The sequence below is a fragment of the Rhyacophila brunnea genome, unplaced genomic scaffold (genome assembly GCF_057557595.1).
Source record: "Rhyacophila brunnea isolate RB1 unplaced genomic scaffold, BYU_Rbru_1.0 scaffold_1, whole genome shotgun sequence".
NCBI classification, from domain to species: domain Eukaryota; kingdom Metazoa; phylum Arthropoda; class Insecta; order Trichoptera; family Rhyacophilidae; genus Rhyacophila; species Rhyacophila brunnea.
In genome coordinates this window covers 5,405,685-5,427,652 of record NW_028232751.1, presented here as the reverse complement: position 1 = coordinate 5,427,652, position 21,968 = coordinate 5,405,685, and the positions used below count along the sequence as shown (strand labels likewise).

Below are 21,968 nucleotides of genomic sequence, written 5' to 3'. Positions count from 1 at the left end.
ATAAACTCTGTCCAATCGTAGTTTTTGCATGAAAATGGACTATTAATTTTACGATTTCCCTCACCTTTATAAAGCACACAGGACTGATGTAAACCAGAAGTAAAAATATTATTTTTACTGCAAATTTTAATTATTAATAATATTAGAATCTATTGTTGAAATGACTAAATGTATTAAATTTTGAGGATGATTAATGTATAATTAATATGAAGTGAAAGGTCGGTGAATATGCGTTGTATTTGTTTTAATGTAAGATTTTTTTTTTTTGCTAAGAAAGCATATTTTATAATACATTAATGATAGTGTGACCTTTTGATGTCATTGTTGTAAAATATTTTCCTTTTGATACGAAGGATTTTTTGTCACCTTGTTGACAAATCGTTAAAAATTAATTATTATAGCTGTCTGTCAAATTGTCCAATATATTTTAAAAATTTATAAGATAATATTGAATACAAGTGTCCTGACAATACCAGGCTTAGGTTTATGACTTGACGTATTATAATTATACCCATTTACCCTATTGGACAAGAAATAAATATCAATTCAAACGATCCTTAAATTTAAAAAAATCTGTCTATGTAACTCAGTCATAAATTTATAAATCTTCGAGGTAATTGATTAAAGTAATATATAATATTGTTGTTTTTAAACTTCTACACACCCAGCATAATTTCGTTCTCACATTTTACTATATACATATTTATTTAAAAGTCTATGAGCTTGAGATCTATCTTCGCTATAAGAGGATATTAGAAAGTATAGATATTAAAATGAGACTTTGGTCTAAGCTGTTCTGAAAATGGTACATTTTTTGAACCGTAAAAGCTCAATGCGTATAATTATCTATCTGGTGTAAATGCCAAAACAAACTATAATTAATTTGTGTTTTCTACTAATTTCATTATAGAATTTTACGAATCCCAGTACAATAGCTGCTTTCAGGTAGACAATATTGATTTATCAGTCTAATGTCCACTAGCCTTTCGTACACAGGAACCGCATTACCGCTCCGAGAGATGTAATTTGGATGTGTGGCTGTGTTATGTCGCAGTCACCGACTTCAAAATGCTATCTTTAGCGAAGCGTGGAAGGATATTTCAGCTCAGCAGTTGCTATCAACATTTTGTTATTTTAACTTTTTAAAATCCGAATCAACACAGTCAGTACCGGCACTTTATCTCATTTAACAATGGCAATTTTTAATGATACATGCTTCCATGTATAAAATAACTTATTAATCTCACTCAATTGAAAAATGTGAACAGACGGCTTATTTTTGGATAGACAAATCAATTTTTACCTAGAGATATTAATTATTATCATGTTATGACAAAAACATTCAATACCACTAGCTTATATCCGAATGTGTATTTGTATTTATCGGCAGAGGGTGGGTGCTTATTATGTAGTCATTTTGATTCTTTATTTTGGTTAGCGAGTCTCGGGAGTGATTTTATGATATTCTGGTATTTGATATTTTAGACACTGAATAAATCTATGATATTTTCATTCAGACTGTGTTTGCTGACATAATATGTATGAGACAATACTGAATTTTGTCTGAATGTTGGTGAAACAATAATATAATCAATTGATGTAGTTTTGCTGATTAATTTTATCTATAGATTTGGTTTATGAGGTGCTTACGGTGCTTTTCTTTGTTTCGAATATAATAAATAATACATTATAATATGCATGTGCGTCTATCAATACATTCATTTTTTTAAAGTTAGCATAGTACCTATATTCTTCCTATTTTAAGACACTATTTTTTTACTGTAAAATATGGATATGGCATGGCGTACTATTTTAATCAAAAAGAAAACCTTATGTTATATATTTTTTATTATTATATTATGTAGATTTACTAACCTGATTTGGCATGCTAATATTGTCATATTTACTTCTTTTAATATATACTTAAACCAAAAAATTTTGCGAATGTAAAAAAACACGTCATGACATAATATGTACATGCTTTGTAAACGTAGCAACTGTGTTAGCTTCTATTTTTTTAAATAACCAAAAGAGTATCAAGAAGTGTCGACTCACATTTTATTTTTTAACCAATATTGTAAGTCATTATTACAATTACTTATTTTAGTTACTATGGATATTTTTTTATTTTGAAAAACTCACTGAGCTTATTGATAATATATTTGTATTAGTTTTGTTCTGAACCAGTTAGGTTAATATTCATACAAATATTTTAATAATACACAGTCTTTGTTGGTGTGTATCGATACTTAACGTAATATAATAATGGTGTAATCTTAATTATATACCCATAGATGTTATGACTGGATTATCAGCTAATGAATTGCGATGATAGGATTGTGAAAGAGTATATTGATCGGAGGATTTGTAAATAAGTGATAATATTGTGTTGTACATATATATACATATATTATCTATTCCTGATATCACTTTAACTGTAATAAAGAGTAAAAAAAATATTTTTGTGGTTTAAATATACCTTGATTTGTTTCCAACACTTTTCAAAAACATGTTTGACATAATAATAGAAGATACAAAAGCGAAACCATCATAACAGTATTGAGAAATCCTCTGATTTAACAAACTAAGTTATCGAATTGATTATCATTAATTTTATTAAAATAAATAAGGTATAATATTTTAATTTGCCCACTTCTCTCTATAAGAAAATCTTATCCTTTGTAATTAAAATTATTGAAATATGTTTCATTTATTATCAATTTCGTTATATTTTGTTTGTTAGAGCAAATGGATAATTCGCACTTCTATTATACAAGAGTATTTTATTTGACGACAATTTAATTGGGCCTTGGTTTTAACCAAATTAAAATATTTATTAATTTACTTATAACACTAGGGTTACTGGTTTTGATGGAATTTATAAAAATATAAAGATAAGTGACGCTCTATACTGTCTCTCGCATTGTGTCGTTGGCGATTATAGATTTTGTTTGACTGTCAATCGGATTTCAATATTTTGATTACGAATGCCACCATTGCGACACTGATAAACAGTATACAGCTGTACTTCTCTTCAACACTCATCTATAATTTACTAATGCTTATTATTACTCTTCAAAGTAAAGCATGATCTTCATATAATTTTAACTTTCTTTTTTCACTATTATACATCTCCACTTCTTCATAACACAAATAAATATTTTGACCACAAGTCCGATGCCACAGGTGAGATTTTAAACAAAATAATTTAGTGCACAGATATATTTACAGTACACATGTCAGTCTATATGTGTATTGATTGATTGATTTCTTTTACTGTTGCAGTATAAACAAATCTGGTGATCTTGAGACGAACACACTAAAATTATAAATTTACTAGTAATATCTAAGTATATAATTCATATTATATTTTAATATATGTTATGTAGAGCTTGTGTAAATATTTTTGAATCATCAGCATTTGTGGATGGAACGTCTGGTAAGGGAGGCATGAACCCTTTGCCTCTTTCGTGTCTCACTTACACGACCGGCCCGCAAGCAGATGCCAAACAAAGCCGATGATTCAGAAGTATTTGTACGAGTTCTATTAGTGTTAACACTACAATTTGTTTATTTATTCATATATCTCATTTTTTGGGCTTATAGAAAAATAATAAAATTGTTATTGTTTCACCTGCTAGAACTAAGCGCATAAATAGTTTAAAAAATCCATACAGATAAAAATCAGATGCCAATCAATTCAATTGTCACAAATGACCATTATTTTTAATTAACTATTTCTTTCATTCAACGAATACGTGATGTCGGTTAGCAATTAAAGTAGTAGGTACCTACTTTGATTTAATAAACAAAAACTGATTGCCAAAGTAGCTTGATTTCGAAAAGCGCTGATGAGCAGGTATAAAAAAGACCAATAGTTAAAATTTTTCGCAATTAGTACGTCGCCTTGTAGCATAGAGGATAATGCGCGGAGCGTAAACCCAAGAGATGCTGGTTCGATTCCAGCCGGGTGGCTGACTTTTTTCAAAAAGATTTTTTCTATTGGTTATAATATATTTTCTCAGAAGTGTTTTTCAAAATTATGTATGTTCGACCATTACTTTATTTGAAATTTTGCCTTACTACATGAACGAACATGCTGACTATGATGAAATAATATCAATAAAAGCACCATGAGTTGGTAGTCAAAAAGTCAGGTGGTGTCAAAGAGGTGAACATTGGAAAGGTTTGTATTGCTCTCTCAACTTATGGTAAGTTGTAACGACCTTTATAATGCTATAAAATCAATTTATATCAAATTGATGCATTAGAATTTCTTGCTACTATATTTTTACGAATAATGAGAATCAGTTAGTGACCTTCGTATTCCGTCATTCTGGGATAATTGCAAAAAACCATAAAGCATATTTAGGACTACAAACAGAATATTTTCTTTTTGCTAATATATTATTAGTGAACAATTTGAAAAAGCAAATAGCAAAATAAAATGTCATAACTTAACATTAAAATTAATAAAAAAATGTTTAGTTAGTCATCCAATACATAAAATGGCAGCTAATGAATATATACGACTTTGCAATCAACCCAGGTTTAATTCTATATTATGGATACGGTCGCGATAAGTGAAATTTTGCAATCAACTGATTGGGACACTTTATTAATAAAGTAAACAAAATAAACAATGTTCATTTCTATATTTTAATGAAAATAATATAACTTTGTAATAAACTGAAAAAATATCATTTATTTTGCGTGCGCCTGCAAAAAGAATTTACATAGTTTGCCCTGCTTGGCTTGTAAAATTTGTCAACAACTTTCAAATAATCTGATCGTACGTGCGTGATTCCACTCATAATGATGATTGCTGGCACATGGCAGATGTTAAAATAAGTGCAGGACAAAAAAAAATAGTACAAATAAAATCTATCACGGTATATCAAATTCACACACGCCGGGTTCGCAATGAACGTGGGGGTTACCTATATTTAACTAACAAAAGGAGCTGAAGAAAAATATTTTTAAAAACTAGTAAAAAGGGTCTGATAAATAAAATAAAGGCCAACATTTCAACGTATTAGAGAAACAGCCTGCCGGCTATTAAATTTATAATAATAGTTATTACTCACTATAACTATATTATTTTTTATCTCACAAAGACTTTGTAAGTCTAGATAACATAATATAATATTGTATTATTTTATTTGAATAATTGACACAGATGGAATACGGAGCATCCGGACATGAAGTCACCGTTAGATGGCAGCACTACAGCGAGCCATGTTACTCAACCCCACACCAGTAGCATCCCATCTCCAGTTTCTTCTCCACTATATTCGTTATCGGATATTAAAGTCGGTTTCAGTGACCAGGAGAGCTCGCCACAGCGGCGGTGGTCGGAAGCAAACAATGATCCATTGGTAAGCGCATTAATTATATGGTGGCTAATTTAACTTATTGGGAAAACAGACATATTTTCTCTCCTTCGATTCATCGCTTGAGCAGAGCAAGTCAATTTTATTTACTAAAACTCTTTAGGCATCACAGTGCATAAATGTTACATCAGTCGCATGCCGCTTTATGTAAGGATAAGGAAGCATGGCAATGAAATCTTTTTATCTAGACATGTTACGGCACAAATCGCAGCTGCATACAATACACATGACGGGTAGAGATGGGGAAGCTCAAATTATATCGAGTAGGTACAATATTAATTATATTACATAATACGGAAAAGGGAGCTTGACATGTTGACTGTAGGTGTTAGAGGTGGCGCTAATGTTGTAATGTGAGTATTGCTAGAGTCAATAGTTCTTCGCTGCCACGTATATCCACCGGACTTTATGAGTTCGTCTATACAGTTGGTTTAGGGTGTTTTTGTGGTTGTGTAGTGGCCCTTGGGTACCACTGTATGACTACATTTGTCCAGCCGATTTCCACTCGCCAAATGATATGTCTGGTCTATTGTCATTTCATCAGCTTGGTGACCTCTTATCACCCCCTTGTCTGCCTACTTGTCCAGTGGTTTCTTTTGTGGTCTTTCCGCATTATGCCCAACGCACACCTTACAGGTTTGACATTAATGATCCATTTCTCATATACATCTGCAAGCACGGGTAGCACACATTGGTTGAATGCTTAGTGCTTAATTTTACCAAAATGTACATCGATAATAATTAACTATCTGCTTTATTTATCAAAACTTTTGTAATCATTTGTATCTCTAACTTACTACCCAGATAATTTATGTTAATAATCTAAACAAGTTAAAAGCAACTGTGGGTTATCTATCACATTGTTGCTTTGGAGTAACATCACAATTTTAATAAGTGCAACAGTGGCATTTGTCGTTCAAATAAGCTATTACAATTTTAAAAGAATCTCGGTAATTTATTACTTATATAGATATAGTTTTCACCAATCAATCGGCGTACTTAACCCAAAATTAACCTTTTCCACTTTATCTCACAGGTAGCGAGATATAAATGTCAAATCCAGTTAAAATTCAACCACAAGAATCATATTAAGTTAGTCAGTATTCTGCCCTTCTAAGGAAGAAGGCAGTAACTCGCAAAATTTGTGAAATTGAGATATGAATGCCATCCGTTAGATAATTTTGAAAGCTATATTCTGTTCACTTTAAAATCAGTATTATCACTAAAATACTGTTAAAAACCTTAGTGAAAAATTGGACATCTGCTAAAATAATACACATTTCTTAGCAAAAAGGCAGTAATTGCACCTATTTATTGTAGTTACTGCTTGTTTATTATTACTTCGTTTGTATACTAACATCCTACTAATAAAAAATATCACCGTTTTTTAATAATTCACAGTACTAAAATTTGAAAAAAAACACATTATGTCATTTATCTCGAAAGTCTGTGAGAGTCAGTTACTGCCTTCTTACTTAGAAGGGCAGTATTGCGATAAATATATTCCTCATTCATTACATCCAAATAAAAGTAAGGTTATTTTATTTTTAGCTATGTGAAGGAGCAGACCAAGGAATTGCTGGAATGAGGCGTCCGTGGGGCTTTAAATTCCGTAAACCGAGTTTTACAGTCAGAAAAGCAACGGACAGTGCTCCAGGAGACGGAGTAATAATCGAAGTTTGTGCACCAGAGCTCCGAGACAGACTGATTGATGTCACTGGAACCTTAGGAGGAACAGCTACTCTGCAATGCTCTTTACGAAGAGGAATTCGACATACAAGTGCACTGTGGAGGAAGACATCACCCGAAGCAAGAGTCCTCAGACATGCTGGTCGCCATGCCGTTAGCTTGTCTAAGGATGGTGTAGCACAATTAGTTATTAATAATTGTAATATATCTGATGTCGGCACGTACACATGCTCACTTTCAAATGATTTAGGATCTATTAAAACTTCATGTGAACTTAGACTCGACTCAACTAGTGATGGAGGTTCACCGAAAACTGAGCAAAATGTTCCTTCAGATATTCCAGATGTACCTGGTATTATTCCCGAGAATACTTGTCTATGGGAACAACAACAGTTTTTAAGAAGGTAGGTTTACAAATTGATTTCATTTTGAATTATTTATTCTACTATATTAGAATCATCATAATATGCTGGCTATGATTTTATAGCGTTGTATGCAGTGCTACAGACTATAGTGAAATGCCGTGCAATAATTAAATAAAATAAAAATAAAGTGACGGCCCAGGGGTCGAGTGTCTACAGCAGTTTCCTCATAAACTTTATGGAGAGCTCTAGATCTATCATATCGAACAACGTGCCTGGCGCATTTGAGTCTTTGTCAAGACATTGCCTATATTGGGCTTAAATTGTTCATAGAGCTCAGCATTCGTGCGGATGCGTGCCATTTTTGGTTTTCTTTAACTGGACCAAGTATTCATCGGAGAATTTTCTTTTGAATACTTGGATATTCTCTCTTGTTTCTCCGTTAGGCTCCGGGTTACACACCCATACAGAGCGATTGGTTTCTAGTTTAATAATATCGCAATATAATATTGGAAGTCTTTCGTTATAAAATTACTTGTGTTGATTTCATTAATATTGGGTAGATGGAGTCATGTGTCACAATATGCGAGTTTTACATTATGTTCATTGAACTGCCTTCTCTTCAAATATTCGTTTGAATCAACACATCACCTAAATTAACTATTTTTTTTATTCGTTGAATAAAAGAAATAGTTAATTAAAATTATTAGCAAGTTCAAATAAGTTGCAACATAAAATATTGGAGAGATCTGTGACGTCGATTAGTAATGAAAGTAGGTAGTAAATACTTTAATTTAGAATACGAAAATCGATCACCTACCGTAACTTAATTTGGAGAGCACTAATGAGCAGATATTAATAAAAAGCCAATAGTTAAAATTTGTCGCAATTAAGCATGACAGTCGTAGCATAGTGATAATGCACAGAGCGCGAACCCCAAGAGACATTGGTTTGTTTCCAGCCGGGTGTCTTACTTTTTTCGAAAAAAGATTTTTTCTGTTTGCTATATTTCTCATGAGTGTTTTCAGAATTATGTATGTACATCACTCAAAGTTGGATAACGGAAGTATGATTATAATGACCCGTTCATATATTTTTTATTAATTTTAAATTGAAAATAATATGAGATTAAACAGTCAATCGCTATTGATACACACTTATTTTATATTTTACCATGTTTTTATTAGCTCGTATTCTTGTTTGTCTAGTACAAATTTTTTCTTGTTTGTCCAATACAAATCTTGCAATCGATTTTTAACTAATTTCCCGACTAGCTAAACATTTGAAACTTTTAGAATATATCAGAACACGATGCCAATGCATTCTTTTAATACTTTTAGCTATCTTTAAGCAGAATTGAATTCATTTTCAGTCAATTCTGTTTTGTATGTTTCAGAAAAAAAATCGTAAAAAACACTATTATTGGTTGCTAAGGGGATCCTAGCAACTAAATTATTAATATATACGTGCATTACTATGGAAATCAATATGATTTTTTTGAAATTCATATGATTCAACAGAAAATTTAAAAACGTGGTATATAAAAAGTTCTTTTTATCTTGTAATTATTTACAATTAGAATACTAACTTCTTGTATCATAAAACTATTGCAGATATGAAGAATTGGAAGAAATAGGGAGAGGAAGAACTTGCATTGTTCGTGTTGCCCGAGATCGAGGGACTGGTCAAAGAGTAGCGTTAAAACAAGTCCTTCTGAAGCACAGCGGGAGCGAAAATGCACAGCGGGAATATCGATTACTAGCAGCCACTCAACACACTGTCTTGCCGAGAGCCTTAGCCATCTTTCGAAACGCACCCGTTCCCCAAACTGACACCATCGTAATGGAACTGTAAGTAATTTTTTTTGCTGTGATCCATTGTTTGGTTGACTTGTAGTGGCAGTTTACGAAAGGTAAAACATTGGCAGCACTGTACAATTGAAAAATTTTACAATTATTCATTAGGTACATTTTACCGCTGTCATCTATCTCTCTTTATTTACCTAAATTATCTGATACAGACATGTTTAGCAGATCAGTCCACAGAGTAAAAAAATCGTAATTCGAATTTATAATGTACAGTGTTAATTCTCTATGCTTGTCTGTCTCTAAACTCAATTAAATAAACTCTCCTGCTAAATCAATGTAAAATCTCTTAAATGAAATAAAATTGACCTTTTTGGTGACCAGGTCGGATGGTCCGATGGGCCTAACAGCTGGTTGAACAGACTTAAGCAACTCTTCCCTTTCCGTATCCATTTTTTGGACATTCCATTTGTATCCTGTATTTGCCGCCACATGGACATGTTGAACGAATAATAAGACCAAGCCTGTCAGTAAAGCCACCATGTGATCCTACTGGAATATGAGACGCTCTCCACCAACATGCAACCATCTTTAAACCGATTGTACCACTCATTAAATTGTGTGAAACCCACAACATGGTCGTTAAAAGCCTGCTAAATCTTCCAAATGGTTACCGTTTGGGTATCAATCACTAAGCTTGAAAATTTTATGCAATACTGTTGTTTTTTCGCCGAATACACTTCCTCACGCACAGGCTGACTGCCGGCAACTGACGGGTGCGAAAAAAATCCCACATGTATATGATGTTCTACCCTTCGCCTTCCCAAAAGAAGAGACCTCCGTGCTTTATTTTTTTACGTAGAAAAAGCAAAATTCTGATACTTTCTGAATAGTCTTTGTATGTTATAGACTTATATCACCAATTACTCATATAATAATCCAGTCAATGAGTACTCAAAGATGGGTGTAGAGTGCATGGAATATGTCACAATTTTTGACTTCAGGTCTTTGTTAGGAGTAGTTAGTATGTAAACATACTAAAAGTCCCCATCCCTAGGAGGTGAGCGAAAGGCGGGCAGGGGGTCGAAAGTTCCCATTTTATGGTTGTTCGCTTATATCTCGGAAAGGTGCATGTAGAAAAAAAATGTTTCATTTAACCCTTTCAAAGCGTCAAGAATACCGCTTTAATACAATAGAGCGCGTCATGATTTCAAGTATTGATAAATCACAATAAATGTCAGTCAAACATGTACAAATACAGTCATCAAAAATATTTTAAGTGTTCAACGGTGATTATGAATAGTCGTAATATTTTTAACGATCTTAAAAATAAACATTTGTGCCCTGATTATGATAAAGAATGACGAACAAGCCGCGTTATACAAAAAGCGTGTGACTTACGTTTCAGTCGCCATTTTGTTGACGTGTCGGCTCCGGACAAGTGCGTCGATGACAGAATTATGTTCAAAACTTCAGAGTTAATGCAACCGTAATCCCAGACCACTTAATAAATTATGAGAAATCCTTTTTTACACCCCACTTGATAATATTAATGGTTTATTTTGATAACATGACAATACACTATTCACTAAACAGAACACATAATCCACATAGTTTCAAATGTTATTAATTTATAAATTTCAACATCGTCTGATATGTAGGTAGGTCATTTTAGTATTTTTGAAACACTTAAATATTTTAATAGTTCACCTTTTCATGGTATTCTCTAAAGCACGGATACACGCATAATGGCACGTTACACTCGGAACACATGTATCTGGAATATTTTTTGGTTTTCGGTTTTTTTTTTGTATTCGCACAAAGATGACAAACTCTGCAAGGATTTATCCGTTTATTTTGCGGGAGGAATTATGTCCGGCATATGCTTTGCCATCGCTCTAGCTGATAAGCGCAGTGGATGGTCGACGGGTTGCTGTGCGCGGGATGTGGCTGGAACTTGATATTTTTCAAATATTTGCCTGATTACTTTTAACTGAAAATTAGCTAGACCTGTTTTTTTGCCTGTGATAGTACTAAACAGAATATATGAATTTAATAAAAACAGATCTATGATATGGAAAGCCACCTTTTTGTACCATTTTATTGATTTTCGCATACAACTTAGTGTACTTAACATCATATCAGCTTTATCTACAGATCCCATACATTTATTATATTGGATAACACACGTAGGTTTCAGTATAGGCTCTCCGGTCTGCCTATTGAATTTTCCTGTGGGTGTAAATGAATCATTGTGCAATGTAGTCAACATATGGACTTCGCGCCGGTCGTGCCATTTTATAGCCAATAGCGAGCTACTATTTTTTGACTCCACTTCTCCTTTCTTGAGCTTCCTAAATGTTGGCATATTTCTTCGATTTTTTCGGACTGTTCCGCAAGCATTTGTTTTTTTTTCGTGAAGATGTTTAAATAAGTCTGGGCTTGAATACCAGTTGTCAGTCCACATAGTATGACCTTTACCGAAATATTCGTTCATTAATGTCGTTACCACAGCTCCCGAAATGCCAAGTCCCTGCTCATCGACAATATCTGTTCTTTCCCCGCAATATATTATGAAATCTAATATATAACCAGTCATCACATCGCAAAGAACGAACATTTTTATGCCGAAACGGTGGCGTTTTGAAGGAATGTACTGTTTAAACAGCAATCTACCTTTGAAAACAATTATGCTTTCGTCGATACATATGTTCTCGTGCGGCATCATTGTTTTTTTGAATATTTCTCGGCAATGGTCGATCAGAATTTTAATTTTATGTAATTTATCTCCAGGAATTTGAGTATTGGGATCCGAAAAGTGCAACATCCTCAAAAGCAAAGTATATCTGTCTCTTGGCATTACTTTCCCGAACATTTGGCTGGATAAGAGTGGATCGGTTGACCAATGTTCCTCTATTGTGATGTGACGATTTCTAGTCATCAACATACTTACAGCAAAAAAAATGTACATTTCTGGGACGTCTGTGTTGACCCACTTATGCATTCGTGATTTCGGCGATGGTTCTTGTCTTCTAATGTCTTCTGTATAATAGTTATTTGTTTCGATTACGATTCTGTCCATTATATTTGAATTCAAAAAATGCTCAAAAAATTCTATTTCTTTAGAGCTATCTGATAAATTTGTGTGCGGGCTGACTCCAGAAAAGAAATCATCAAATTCGTGAACAACTGGTATGAAAGGTCCAGTAGTCCACGAAGACAGATCGTCAACATTACGATTTACATTTAAATTAGAGGCGGCGGCAGCAGCACTTTCTGATGGGGCACTGGAAGTATCTGAATCATCGTAGTACTCATTTTCACTCAATTCATAATCTGAATCAGGATCATGAATTGCTTCTCCCATTTCATCGCTCAAATTACCAGGGATATCCATTTTAAAATAATGACAAAATATCGACCACACACAATATGCTATCACAAAATGTTTTTAATTTTTCCGATACAGAAATTTTCAATTGTGTGAAAATGTTTATTTACTTAACATATCTTTTCTTTATAAATGACTGATAACTAAGGTAAATAAACAACTTTTGTCCGTTTTACCTATTAGTATAATCAGAAAATAGTATTTAAAAATGTTAATCAACAATAAAGAAAGAGAAATATTGAATCGCGGACTCTTATATTTAAATTACACCTTGTTCAAATTATTTTCCGAAACTATTAACTCGCGGATAATATACTAGCAGGTAGACGAATGAATGCAATCTCAAAAAGCATTCCTTTTGTAAAATGTTTTGTAAATTCACTTTGATCAATGTAACTTTCTCATATTCTATATAACAGTTTATGCACCAAATAGTTTTTCAATCACTAAAAAACAATATAACATATTATATCGCGAATTCGTATCGCTACAAACGCGTCAGTCAAATATCTTCGGCGCACATGCACTAAGAAGCGATAAGACACTATATACCCGGCAAGTTTGAATTGGCCCGATGACTGATATTTTTTTATCCAAGACACACTCCCGAAAAATATTTATTTAAATTAGATAGAACAAAAGTTTAGGCTATTCATTGACAGATGTCAAGAAAAGGATGATTTCTGAATAAATTAAATCAATATTAGATTTTTTCGCGCCTGGCCGAAAGCAGTACTAGGCAAACGAAAATCGAAATGACTTTAGTCAGCTGACGCGCGGATGACTTGCGCGTATAGGCTGACTAAAGTCAGTTGCCGCGTTAGAAAGGTTAAAAATTAAAGCTAATTAAATTTCCTATATAATTGTTTCTATACATATTTGTCGAATTCCCAATGGTTTCAAGTCAAAAATTGTGATATATTGTGCATAGGCACTCAACAATATATTCATTGACTAGACTAATATAATATGTCATTGGGTGTCTGCAGGTTTATAGTTACATTCAACAGTTCCTAATATTAGTGTCCATAAAATTATTGTTTTTAATTTGTATGTTGATAAATTTTGTTGACATATTATATTGCAATAATCATCTAAAATCTAAATCATCTTCTTATCCCAAAGCAGTGTATAAAATGAAATGAATCTCACTTATCAAAGTGTATATATTTCATTGTTTTGGTTCTTCCAACTGTAAACGTTATTTTTTAATGTTTCAGCATTCGCGGACCCCACCTCTTCACATATATTACACAAAAGGAAGAATATAGTGAAGCTACTGTGGCGTCCCATTCCAAGCAGTTGGTCTCTGCTCTATGTTGGCTGCATCAAAACAAAATTGCACACCTAGACATCAAGGTTTGTATAACAATATTAATTTATATATCCATCATAGGGACAGGGAGAACACGTATTAAAAGTGGTAAGGTGGGAGAAAACACACACGTAAATAAAGGAATCATATTATATTTTAATTGGGTATAATATTGAGGGAATAATAATATAATTCAATTTGAAGAGATTTCGAGAGTGGATAAATCGAAATTAAGCTTTAAAAAATCAACAAAGTGGCGTTTAGATAAGAAATTAGTATGTTATGTAATACGCAATCAAAAAATAGAAACATTATGTATGAGGAAGAACTGTCTGCTAAGTATCGCCGCTTGACAAATGAACGAGTTCAGTGATAGGGTGCTCGTCAAAGCTTTTGATCAAAATAATTTCTGTTGCAGAACTAAACGATATCCAAGAATGACATGTGGCACTGGTACCTGGATTTTTTTTTTGTAGTTATTTCATAATCATTGCAGCAAAACTTGATTTAAATTAACTTCAGGCATGTTTAAGTCCCTATTACAACATAGACTAAATTCATTTGGGTTCATACAGATTGTTTTGAATTAGGCCCTATTTGAATCTCATCTCATTGTCAAATTCTAATTAATAATAAGGCAACTACAGAAATTTGGTGTCAATGTAAGCTGGTGGTCTTTGAATAATAGTAATGAATGTGCTTCTGTTAATTTGACAGCCTGAAAACGTGATGGTGGATATTCCGGCAAGTGGTGGTCCAGCACAGGTAAAACTCATTGATCTCGGATGTGCTGCAGCTTCCAACAGTTCAAACGTCGTACTGCCTCCGGCGCCAGCTCACCTGGAATTTGCAGCACCTGAAAGTGTGCTTGGTCGACCCAGGGGGAGCTATACAGATTCTTGGGGATTAGGGGTTCTTCTCTATGTGTTCCTAAGTGGGGTGAGACTTAATTAACTTTTTAATTGTATTAAAACTTCCAATGTGACAAAATTGATATTTTTCAGGGAAAACAAAAAAACTGCTTTAACCCTTAAATGCATAGTGTACTACGTATAGTACAAACTTTAGTTTCGGTATTTTGAGCAAAACAGAAATCTATTTTACCATACATTCTATATCCAATGGTAAAGTATTAATCATTATTTAAATTTTGCAGATAGATGTCATTGTAAGTTGTGTTTGTTGGATATAAATTATAATCAAACGATGCAAGCTGGAGATAGTACATATATATTATGTATGGGTCGAATTTTGGCGGTTATTTTTTAACGCCCATATTCAAATTCAGTTTTAATCACAAAAATATTAGATTTTGACGGGAAAAAAAACTTATTGGATTCCATAAGGTGGATTGATTGATTAAGTATGATAATATAATAATTGTTAAAAATAATTTCAACATAAAAAAATAATACATAGTACAAAGTGTTTTTTGATGAAAATATATAGAAAAAACTATTAAATATTTTTTTAATTAATTTTCCCTTAATCACACTTATCTGTTGTATATGGGTATATATTTTTTATTAAAAAGTAGAAAATCATTCATTTAAGGGATAAACCACAAAAATGAAGATACGCTTTCAATTTGTTTTTTGTTAGTTTCTGAATAATTCAATTTATAATGGGAAGCTTGTTATCAATGTGGGTTTATAATAGCTCCGAAGTGCTGACTGCATTCATTGGAGATATAACAGTCTTATAAAGGTAGGCTGTGGAGATCAAAGAAAAAGAACACACTTGTCAGGTATACTCATGGGAAATAAGAAGATAATCCAATATTTACTGCTGATTAATAGTTACACACTGATGATAACAACACACTAATTTGATGAAATTTCAATAGATCACTGACAACATAAAATTGAGTGATGAGTTTAAATTGTGTATTTTCCTAAACATATCAAAAATCATTAGATAAAATTATTTTTCATTTTTAAAAACAGTCTATATTCAATTATCAATTATTTTAATAATATATTATACGCAAGGATTTTAAGATTATTAAGATGGTGGACTTAAAATCAAAGCGATCAAACCAATAGACCTTTATCTACCATGTCAAGAAGTTAGTCTACTATATATTCTTAGTTTTCACCTTTACCACGGTCCCAAAGTTGGATTTGGTAGCACTCTTAGCTATGAACCAAAAGGTGGGTGGTTCGAGGCAGACTATTGTAAGCTTTTTTTGTTTTTAGATTTCCAAATCGGCTCTGACCGTTTTTCGTTGCACGTCAACCGGATTTACTTTATGCGTAAAAAGTTTAATTGTAAAAATTATAGAGAATTTAAATTAAATTGAGATATTCTCTCTCTCATATTAGTTAGCAATATACATAGTAACATTAATGTATGTGGGGAAAAAGGGAGGGAATGGTAGTTGAAACATTACATATACAGTATTCTGATTGGTTATTGTCTTCAGAACATTGCATTCTTTCGTTTGAAATTTCAATTTTCTGTGTAGATTGGTCGGTTATTCACATTAAAAAAATCATTGTCATTTTTGTGAAAAGGCCCATTTTCCGGCCGATTCATTTGTCATAGAATTATTAATTTTTTGATATTATGTATGATGGAAATATTATTACGAAACAGGTTTCGCCGTTCTTGGATGACTCTTTGGAGGAAACCACTGCCAACATTGTCAAATGTGACTACTGCTTTCCGGCACAGCATTTCGAAGGCATCGGAGAAGCAGCTAAAGACCTCATCCGGAGCCTCCTAAATGGAAGACCAGAGCATCGGCCAACAATGCATCACACTCTACAACAGCCTTGGTTAACAGATGTAAGAAGTGTTTTTCCTTCCGTATTTGCTGCCAGCATATTCACACAACATTATGGATGTATCAACAGATCTATAGGCAATAATTTAGTAACATAGATGCAACTTTTTGGTAATAAAAATTGCTTTTTCTACATATAATATATAAACATATAACTAAATATTATTTAGTTTTTATAGTAAACTATTATTCAAGTGCACAACCTGGATTTTATTTAAAAAATAAGCACCACATGTGAATAATGCAAGTTGACAAAACAAGCATTTGATTATTTTGTCTATTGAAAAACTGGGTAAAATGTGTCGAGCGAATCGATTAATCTTCATAAAAGCCTTTCAATATATCTCCAATTTGTGTAGGCTCATATCATGTTCTGTCTAGAATGAAAATGTTGATTTGCCATACTGACCAATGAAAGAATCCCATCGTATTAGCATAATTCAGAAGATCCATCCACACTGCCGCTTCCCAAAAATTGTACATATTTTTTATAACTTATTGATTATTAACCGGATGCATGACATAAGCGCGTAAACGCACTCTACAAATCCGTGCATGCAAGGCCGACCAAAGAAAATGAGCATGTAAACACTCATTACACTAGCCCCGGTTGGTTGTTTTAAATAAATTAATATATTGTACACAATATACTGCCATCTCTTGTAATCATGGTAACATTCTTAAACGATATACAAGTCTTTATAATATACTTTTAATATACAGTTGAACTCGGTTATTACGATCTCAGACATAGCGAGATCTCGGATGTAATGAGGAAACATTTGTTGACATTTTGGTTTATGATTCTATCCATACATTTATTCACTTTTATAACGAGCTACTTATCGAATATACCGAGCAAAAATATCATCAAAAACTTTCTTAAAACTGTTCATGTGTCGATCGTTTAAAAACATTTCGACCCTAAGCAATAAAATCCGATCGGACAGGATGCTGCCGGGGACGGATTACATTGATGACACTAGTTAAGTGTCTAAGTATTTACCTAATTGTTATTTTCGCCGACAATAATGAAAAAGTATCCATGCATATGGTTGAAAAATTCAAGATTTGTGAAGTCCGTAGGTACCTACCAGCGTTCATTACAAGAAACAACTTCTTTTGTAGTTTATGAAGGCCATGCTTGTTTTGGGGATTTTCACCATGGTTTTCAGATTTTTTATTTTAGACTTTTTTTTGTTATGTGACCGCTCATTTAAAAATATCTATTCTCTGATTGATATAACGAGTACCGCTTATAACGAGCAAATTCAGTCGGTCCCATCTTCCTCGTAATAACCAAGTTGTATTTCTAAATAATGATATTTCTAAGGTTTTATTTTTCATAGAAATTCGTGGCCCACCGGGTACCACCATTCCAATACCTCCAGGCATTCAAAGGATTAATATTATTGAAATATTATTATGACTATGTGACGTTTTCTTGAAATTGGCTGTACAACCTATTGCATGCCATATTATTTTTAGTTTTTGTGCCAGTTTTCATAATGCCGAGAAAATGTTGTTATTAGAGAGGTATCGGTAGAGTCTCAATCAATGCCAGTGCATTTTCATTAGCTTAAAGAATTATAGAACATCTACAGGATATAAGTCTCAACAATATACTCAGTACTCAATACTCTACGTACGATTAAACTTCTAGGATTCATCATGCGACAATCCAAACCATTCAAGAATCCAAATGTCTTACACACACTCTACGTCTCAATAGTGCGTAGCATTCTTGAATATGGGTAGATTACATGGTGTCCTTATGAGGTTTCCTATAAGCTTATTTTAGAACGGTCCAGAAGAATTTTCTTCGATGTCTTTATTTTAAGACATATAACTATTTTCCTTTCCATAATTCGTGAAATGATTATTTTCCGACTGTCTTTCTAAAAGGCATGCTTACTTTTCACTCTCTTGAATCTTGTAGGTCTCTTCTGCTCTTGAAACGCTTTTGCCTGTTATCGCGAGGGATGGTTTCCAATCCTGGTGTGCCAATGGATTTGAATTTACATGCGCCTGTCAATTACCTACGTTGCAGCCATGATTTATTCTGAATCGGAACCATTTCCTCGTGCCTATCAGGCACCATTAGTGAGAGGTCCAAGACTAGTCAATGCGCTCACCAAAGACGTATACATTTTCGGTGATGTGCTATGCATTTTGTATTCGAAATTTTATTTTTTGTATAAAATTGTACTTTAGTATGTTTTTATTATTATTATTATTATTATTCCATCTATTTTCTTCTCTCTTGTGAAGGTAATATTTGTTATTTATATATTTGTTAAATCATATGTTGTGCATGTGATTTTTTATGTCCACAATGTTTTGTTTTCTTAAATAAATAAATAATGTAAAGGAAGATACTGAAATATTCCGGTTTTTGGCAGAGTAAATAGAAATTCTCCTTACTAATAATTGTATATATTATTATTGAATTGCAGGCTCCGGCATTGCCTGTTCGGTCAACGGCAGCACTGCAGCGTTTCCAGCAAAGAAGGTTGCCACCGTCGCCGCCTCCATGACTGATACCACCTCACACATATCGACTAGTTTTTTAGGACTCAGCTTTTTTTATAATATGCTATTTTTTAAGTATGATCGCTATTTATGAGATACTCAAATATTATGAAAACCGAAGTTGCCTAAATCTAAAATTTTAAGATTTTATTATGAAATTCTATTGTATTAGTTTAGTGTTTAGTTAGTGGCTGTATTAGTGTAAACAGCATTTTTTTCAGATTGTATAAAAAGATTTCTACTTTCAATAACATAACTTCTTGTATGTTGACAATCTTATAGTAAATCTAGCAGTATAATAAAGTGTATTAACCTTTAAAATTAATTTATTTCTATTTGTTGTGTATGATTTTTTTCCACACAGCCATGTATATAATACATAATATTGTTAAATATTTGGCGTCTTGGATTAAGACAATTGATACATTATAGAAGAAATACAATCACTTATTTTGACAACATGGATGTGCTTGGTCAGCTCTGACTGATTCTTTAGGCTTTTTTTAAATTTGTTTATAAAATAGTTATGCTTCCAAATTCATAGTAACTATTAATTATTAGGGATTGCAATACCGAATGAAAATGTCAATACCGGTTTTTCGGTATTTCTTATTGAATACCGGTATTTCTTAAACATTAAAAAAACAGAAGTAGGTGCTTATCAATAAAATTATAGCTATTAAAATCTTTTAAAAATATTATTTTATAGCAAAAACCTACATTTATTATGTTGACATTTAAAATATGTATTGATCATAATTATTGTAGAACTAGTTATTTTTTACAAATAATTTGAATATATTGATAATTTTAACAAAAGCCCTCAAAAGTTCATCAAGTGCAAATAAGTCTGGCTTAACACTTGTACAGTCAATAATTATGAAATAATTAAACATTTTTTCACGGATGTTTTCTATTTCGAAATAATATTATGATAATTCATCGCGACAATTACTGATATGAATATATTTGATGAAATTTGTTTTATTATTTTTTATATTTGCATTTTAGCAGCACATAACTTATAATCCATTTTAAAAAACATAAACGAGTGTGTTTTCTTAATACTGAAAATTAAGGTATTTTGGATTTTTAAAACCGGTATTTCGGTATTGATAAATACTGGAATACCAGTATTGCAATCCCTACTACTAATATTAATGACATCTACCAAAATAATTGTTTCGCCTCAACTAAACTTAGTATGTTTTATAATAATGTTATGTATCTAGATTACAGAATACAGTAGTATTCTCTTTTACATTTATTAACAGTCTAATTGTCAATTTAGATATATTACACTGTCACCTCAATACATACACCTAGATAACTCTGATTTGGTCATTGTTGGGAAAATGAAATTTAAACTTTACTCGATAAACATAAATCTAGACTATAATTATTATTTAAAATAAAAATGGAAAAGCGTGCTTTGTCTAATTGGGAGCAATTGAATAATGCTCAATTAAATGAAATAATATTGTAAAATTTTTATTGTATTTAATGCATTTATGGTTTTAAAGGTATCTAATATTTTCAAACACAAAATTAATACAGTTCCCATTAACTTTTAACTTACCTAGTTTTATCATTTTGTATAGAAGGAAATGTAGAATCATATTCAATGGCTATCTCAAAAACAGTAAAAATCAAGTTATCTAGTTGTAGTATTGAGGTGACGACCTATATTATTAAAATTACGTATTAACAGAAGAAGACATTTTCATTTTTACTATGCTTGTTTGAAACAGAATATAGAAAGAAATGATGTATGTACACAATTCCACAAGATATTCCCATCATTTTCTGTTTTTTATATTAACAAAATATTATAAACATCATCCGATTAGCAATTAATTAACCAGTCGTATATGGATATTGATTAAAATCTAACATTATTAAATTTGAAGTTTGTGAATCTCCTATTTCACTAGTCGCAACGATTTGATTTTGAAATACACTGTCTGTCAAATCAAGTGTAAAAGTCTGAAGAAAATCTGTCAAACACAGTTGTATGTAACTCTGGAAATTTTCCATAAAATTATGTATTGATTAGGTACTTCAATTCTGAATACATATTATATTATAAAGAGCTTATAACTATAGTAATATTAAGAAATGGTGCTTATTGTTAAACATAACTTACCAAGATTAATAATAAAAATATTGCTTTTCATTATTTATTCTTGGTAAAAGCGTATTTTCATTTATAAAGCATGTAACAAATTATTATTATTATAAAATGAGAATGGTAACTAATAATAATTAAATAATCACTTATTTCTGTTACCATTGAAGAGTTGTTTACTATTAATAATGCAATCATTATATTTTTGTTAATCAGTGAATTGGCGCATGCGTGTCAGTCAAAAGAGACATGAACTTGTGGTTTTGGTTGATAATGATTAATTTTATTTTACATGTGTATATAGTAATTAAGTATAATAGATTGTTAGGAAAAAAATATTATTACCTCAAGTCATTTTATATTCCCTAGTAAAAAATGGTATTGTTTAGTAAATAAGATATTTCAAATACAATAAACCGATTTTAATAAAACATGGTTTTCATTTAATTATAATACTATACATATGAATGATATCATTTTATTCATTACTATATTCATCCAGCATTCAAACAGAACACATGTCGTATTTTTTTTGAATAATTCGCGATAACGATATAATATTAAT

General features: G+C 31.9%; 1 protein-coding gene across 2 annotated transcripts in view; it reads left to right on the top strand.

Moving 5' to 3' along the window:
- Positions 1–19,402, top strand: part of trio (trio Rho guanine nucleotide exchange factor) — a 627,840-nt gene extending 608,438 nt beyond the window's left edge. For both annotated transcript variants that reach the window (XM_085940798.1, XM_085940792.1), the window contains 7 exons: positions 5,180–5,378; positions 6,945–7,486; positions 9,058–9,294; positions 13,861–13,999; positions 14,673–14,894; positions 16,554–16,745; positions 19,200–19,402. In XM_085940798.1, the coding sequence (XP_085796924.1) occupies positions 5,180–5,378; positions 6,945–7,486; positions 9,058–9,294; positions 13,861–13,999; positions 14,673–14,894; positions 16,554–16,745; positions 19,200–19,280 (1,612 nt within the window). In that variant the 3' untranslated portion in view covers positions 19,281–19,402. The remainder of the gene's footprint in view (positions 1–5,179; positions 5,379–6,944; positions 7,487–9,057; positions 9,295–13,860; positions 14,000–14,672; positions 14,895–16,553; positions 16,746–19,199) is intronic.
- Positions 19,403–21,968: the final 2,566 nt, after the last annotated feature.